We start from the raw sequence: 5,677 nt of genomic DNA, 5'->3' as shown, positions 1-5,677 counted from the left end.
TCCGTCTTCCGCTTCTTGGCCTCGTGCTCGTCGGTGCCGGCGTCGTCGGCGGCGGCGCCGAAGAGGCCGCCAAAGACGCCGCCAAGCTTCCCCAGCGTCTCCTTGGCGCTATCCGGTATGTCGTCCACCTTTTGGGGAGTGGCAGGGAGGTGCAAGTACAGAGGCGGAGGTCATGCCTCTGTACCGGCGGGGGAGGGGGGGGGGGGGGGGTGGGGGGGCAAACCTTCAGCTTCCCGCCCTCCTGCAGCTTTGCCATCATGTCGCTCGCCTTCTTCCCTAGGTCGCTGTCCTTGTCCTTGCCGACAAGCTCCGCCAAGGTGCCGGTGAGCTCGCCCGCCTTGTCGGACCCTGAGTTGACCAGCCCCTCCAGCGCGTCGAGGGCACCCTTCTTCGCCTCCTCCGAGTCGCCGCTCTTCACCAGTCCCTCCAGCGCAGGCATGTGGTCCTTGAGATCCGTGCCCTTTTCCTTGAGCTTATCGAACAGGCCGGTGATCGAGCTGCCGTCCATGCCCTTGAGGTTGTCCAGAAAGCCCCCCGCGTGTTTCTCCAGCGTCTCCTTGTCCATCAGTCCTGCGAGGTCGAGCTTCTGCCCGTCGGTCGCCTCGTGAACCTGTGGTGGCCGTGGAGAGGGGAGAGCTGGTGCGCCGCGCCGTTCTATTGTGAGCGGCTCGCCCCGTCAGCCGCCACTGCCGCTGCCACCGCCGCTGCCGCCGCTGCCGATGCTGCTGCTGCTGCTGCGGCTGCTGCTGCTGCTTGCTGCTGCTGCTGCTGCTGTAGGGGGTCTAGCCGCACGCCTTCCCCATCATCTCCTCAGCTTTGGCCTTGATCTCGTCGCTGGACTTGCCCGCCATTCCACTGAGCGACGCGAACAGGCTGCTGTTTGAGCTGCCGCCCTCGCCCTCCTCGCCACCTCCCGTCGCGCCTCCCGTTGCCGAGTCGACGAGCTCCTTTGCCTTGTCGACGAGGCCTTCCAAGAATGACATGCCTGCTCACTTGCCTCTCTCACGGTCGCGGGACGACGGCGCTGAGATGAGTGGACGGACGTTTGTTTGTTTGTTTGTGATTTTGCGGAATACAAAAAATATCGATGGGGTTCGCCAGCGCTGCCTAGAGCGGCCGCACTCTGCTCGCTACCCCCCCTGCACAACTAAGCTCATGGCCGCACCCCCCCCCCCCCCCCCAGCAGGAGCGCTCTGCCTGTGGGGTGTGCTGGCATCTGGCTTGTCGGGGCCGAAGAATTCGAGGGGGGGGACGAGGAGAGGAGGATGGGCGGTCGGCGTCGGGGTACGAATCTCGTTGGGACCGGGGTTCGACTGGCTCCATGAGGCAAAATGGGTTGAGAATGATCAACAAGTACAATGGCCGGCGCTCTCATGGGTGGGTCCCAGCCCCTGTCTGTAACACACGTGTCACCAAGATATTCAAATATCTACACGGCGAGGTTGCAAACAGTGAATATGAGGTGCGACCTGCGGCATCCCTTTACGAGGCGCGCCGAGCCCTAATCCGGACTTACGCCCACACCCGCCGCCGAGCTCTCGACGAGGAGAAGGCGATCCGCCTCCGAATCCCGGGCTGGCAGCCGTCGCCAGGGGAGGGGCCTGTTGCGGAGTGGGAGACGGAGTGGCTCGCCTCAGGTTTCTTTTCCAGCGAAGGTGAGTGCGGCGGCGTGCATGATTGGCAGGACGCTGCCGGCGGGGTTGGTTGGGGAGAACCGGCACGGGGAGGGCCGGCCTCCCCGGAGGGGTCGCCCCCTGGAGGGGCCCCAAAGGGCCCCCCGGGGGGGCGGGGGCCCCCGCCCCGAGGGGCGGGGGCGGGTCCTTCCGTGTCGCTCCCCTCGTCGGGAGTGTCCGTCGGGATGGTGTTGTCCGCGGGGGGGGCAAAGCCATAAAGGAGGTCTAACGGATTACCCTAAAAAAATCTTTCTCCACGCACCACGCACCACGCACACGAAGTGACAAGTTTGTGGTATCTGGCAGAGAGTATGGGGCGGGGGCCGCCCCGGGCGGGGGGCGACCCTAAACTCAATTCCCACAATCCGTAAACCTGGTTTGTGGAGCTCCCGCAGCTTACCCTTAGAGGCCACCATAAGGGACCCCGTTGTCCGTTTGCCACCAGACCTTTTTTGAGTTGGAGGTAAATGATTAAACGGATTGCACTGTCCCAAAGAACTGATGCATTCATTTCCGCTCTCACAAAGTTACAATAGCCTAAAGTTCAAAATCACCAAAATAGGCCGTCAGGACTCTGACAGGACTCTGTCAGGACTCCGTCAGGACTCTGTCAGGACTCTGTCAGGACTCCGCCAGGACAACCACTGCCCTCCCCGCGGTGAACAGAGCCTTTAGCCAGAGAGAACGTGCAGCCTTCTGGACTCTGAGGCCCTCCACAAGCAGGAAGCATGAACACGGTTTTGTTTCTTTTTCATGAGCGCGCGGCCTTCTGAGAAGATAGAGAGATCTGCGAGCGGTCGAGTGCACGAAGCCTGGCGCCTCGCCACCTTCGCGCGGTCTCCTTTTCTTTTTTTGAGCCTCCGGCCTTGCGCGCCCCCGCCCTTCGCTGCCTCCCACCGACACCTCTGACACACCCCCGACACGCACATACAAGACAAACCCGGCGTTCTGCTCTCAAAAGTTTCTTTTTCCCTCAACCTCAGTGGAATGTGCATGTATCTTTGTCTGACATGTTGACATTGAGTTTTGATTGTTGTGAAGTTCTTTCTGTGCGAGCCAGTCCCGTGCCCAGTGTTGTGCGAGGGAGCTTTGTTGTAAAATTCTTTCTGTGTCGGAGGAGGGGAATTCGGACGGCGGCTATTAGCCTGCGAGGACGACGGCTTCAGAATGCCTTCGTCTGCGCCTTGTTCGGGCGAATCGTGCGTGTGCGACCGCCTTTGGTCGTGAAAGTTATGTTTTACGACGTCCCTTTTCGACGACTTTGGGATCCGATTCATTCCGCGTCATCCCCTGCGCCCCCCGAGCGTGCGGCCAGGCCGCAGCGGGCGGCAGCGGGCCGCCCATCGCCTCGCTTTTGCGTCCAATGGCACCTCCAGCAAAGGAGATCCTCTCCTGGCAAGACCTCGTTCGGAGCGGCCGCCTCTCGCGAGCCCAAGACAGGGAGGATCCTGCCGCGCCTCACCTGCGAAAGGTGCGTGTCAAGCATCTAGTCGCGCAGCAAGCAGCCTACACGCTCCGCATCCGCATGCCGTGCACTCGCACGGGCGGCTGCAACGGCTGCATCATCGCGCAAGATATGTCGGCAGATCGCGGCTCCACCCGGACCGGCCTCGTGCTGGTCTGGAATGAGAGGCGGCACAAGTGCGCTCTCCGACTCGAGCAGCTCGAGGCGCCTTCCCCTTCTGCCGGCATCGCCGCCACACAGGCGATCGACCCGCCAAACACTGTCACGCCGGGAGGGCCGCCTTTACCACAGACGGCGACAGCCACGCAGGCAGCTGAGGTGGACACCGGGGCAGTCGCAGAAAGAGCAAAGGCAGAGGAGCCCGCACTGGCACCTCCGGTGGCAGAAAAGCAGGGCTTGCGCTTGCACCTCTCCAGCAACAGCAGCACCGGCTACATGGGCGTGTGCGAGCACCCCTCCTCTGGCCGCTTCCAGGCGCAGCACAGGCTGGACGGCAAGCAGGTCCACCTCGGCCTCTTCGATACGGCGCTGGAGGCGGCGGTGGCGTATGCGCGGTCGGTCGGCGAGTACCAGCCTCCGACAGTAGCCGCGGAGGCTGAGGGCTTGCGCTTGCACCTGTCCAGCAACAGCACCGGCTACAAGGGCGTGCTCAAGAGTCTCTCTGGCCGCTTCTGTGCGAGGCAAACGGTGGACGGACGGGATGTCTGTCTCGGCACCTTTGACACGGCGGTGGAGGCGGCGGTGGCGTACGCGCGGGCCGCCGGCGAGTACCAGCCTCCGACAGTGGCGACAGAGGCGGAGGGCTTGCGCTTGCACCTCTCGAGCAGCAACATTACCGGCTACAAGGGCGTGTACGAGCTCGCCTCTGGCCGCTTCGAGGCGAAGCACATGGTGGACGGCAGGCACGTCCACCTTGGAACCTTCGACACGGCGGTAGAGGCGGCGGTGGCCCATGCGCGGTCGGTCGGTGAGTACCAGCCTCTGGCTCAACCTTCGTCGGCGGAGGGCGTGGCGCCGCGGCACGTGCAGGTCCTCGAGGAGGAGATGGACGACGAGGACGATGTGGCGGCGAGGGCGGAGAGCGAGGCCGGGAGCGGCGAGGCACGGGCGGTCGGCGAGGTGGAGGAGGAGATGGAGGCGGAGGCGCCGGCAGCCGAGGTGGAGGGCTTGCGCTTGCACCTCTCCAGCAACAGCACCGGGTACAAGAATGTGGTCAAGGAGTCCTCTGGCCGCTTCAAGCTGCAGCACAGGGTGGGCAGAAGGCATGACTGCCTCGGAACCTTCGACACAGCGGTGGAGGCGGCGGTGGCGTACGCGCGGGCGGTCGGCGAGTACCAGCCTCCACCAGTGGCCACGGAGGCGGAGGGCTTGCGCTTGCACCTCTCGAGCAGCAACGCCACCGGCTGTGTGTGTCACGTCACTGCATCCTCCGCCGGTTCCTCCCGTCGCCTCTTCTTTGTTCGAATGTTTTTCAATCCATCCTTCACGAAGCCCTCCCATGTAGCTAGCGTTCTTGGCGAATGTCTCGAAATGGCCAGCAGGCGCTGTCTGCTCGCGGTCTGTGAGGGCCGCTCGTCCTCCTCGCCCTTCTTTCGTCCTCCCGTCCCTCCCCTCCACCATGGCCTTCTCGGCACTTCTTTCTCCATCCGCCTCGCCCTGCCTTTTCGTATCGTGCCGTTCGCCCTCCATTCGGTGACCTCCATGGCTGTCCGCCCCTTTTTGGGTGGCGCTCTCGATACGGTTGCGTCAACCTCGACGTCGCTGTCGCCCTCCCCGTCCCCGCCGGCGTCCGTGCCTCGGTTCGCGTCATCGGTAGCGTCTCCGTTGTTCCCTCGTGCCCTGCCGTCGCCCTCTCTGCTCGGGCCGTTAGCGATTTCGCCCCTCCTGCGTGTCGCCCCTCCGTCCCCTCCCCTTTCTTCGTCGTCATCGTCGCTGTCGCGAAAGCCCTCCGGTCCCTCGATTCCCTCGCCTATCCCCTCCGCTGCGTCGTCCCAGTTTATATCCTCATCCTCTGCGCACGTCGCGTTGGCTTCCTCTCTCCCCCTTTCCTCCCTGCCCCTCTCGCTGTCTGGTGTTAATGGACCCCCTTCCTCTCCCTCGCCACCGTCACCGTCACCATCCCCGTCGGTAAGGTAAGGTAACGTAAACGTCTCCACACACACAAAGTGGTGGGGCAAGGGGGGGCGACCCTCGCATCTCCACGCCCGGACAGGGGCAGGAGCCCCACGGCATTCAAAGTGCAAGCACCGGCCCGGTGCCGTGGGTGAGCAAACCTGCACCCCACTCCCTCCTTCCCAGACACAGGACCCACACACATGGTCGCTACCGCCCAAAGTGCCCGCCGCCCTTTGTTTCACACTCGCTTGGGTGTGGGTGCCACGCAGACCGAATCGGGAATGCGTCGATAAACAACAAGGCAAGTACAAAACAAGGGAATCCCTTCAGACCTTTGCGACCTCTACCGACAGTACAGCGGGCCAGCTCTTGGCCAGCTCCCCCCCCCCCCCCCCCGGTTCGCCGCAGTAGTCAATAACAGGGT

The 5,677-nt window shown here is 63.6% G+C and overlaps 1 protein-coding gene across 1 annotated transcript; it reads left to right on the top strand.

The window, feature by feature from the left end:
- Positions 1-3,036: 3,036 nt before the first annotated feature.
- EMIHUDRAFT_236206 (hypothetical protein) lies at positions 3,037-5,284 on the top strand (the record flags this gene model as incomplete). The annotated part of the gene is made up of 3 exons (XM_005779372.1): positions 3,037-4,161; positions 4,303-4,543; positions 5,271-5,284. 3 exons carry the CDS (start codon positions 3,037-3,039, stop codon positions 5,282-5,284), a joined length of 1,380 nt encoding a protein of 459 aa, XP_005779429.1.
- Positions 5,285-5,677: the final 393 nt, after the last annotated feature.

This window comes from Emiliania huxleyi (assembly GCF_000372725.1).
Source record: "Emiliania huxleyi CCMP1516 unplaced genomic scaffold EMIHUscaffold_231, whole genome shotgun sequence".
In the NCBI taxonomy this organism is placed as follows: domain Eukaryota; phylum Haptophyta; order Isochrysidales; family Noelaerhabdaceae; genus Emiliania; species Emiliania huxleyi.
Note: the sequence above shows the minus strand (reverse complement) of the source record. Positions and strands in the feature narration are given on the sequence as shown.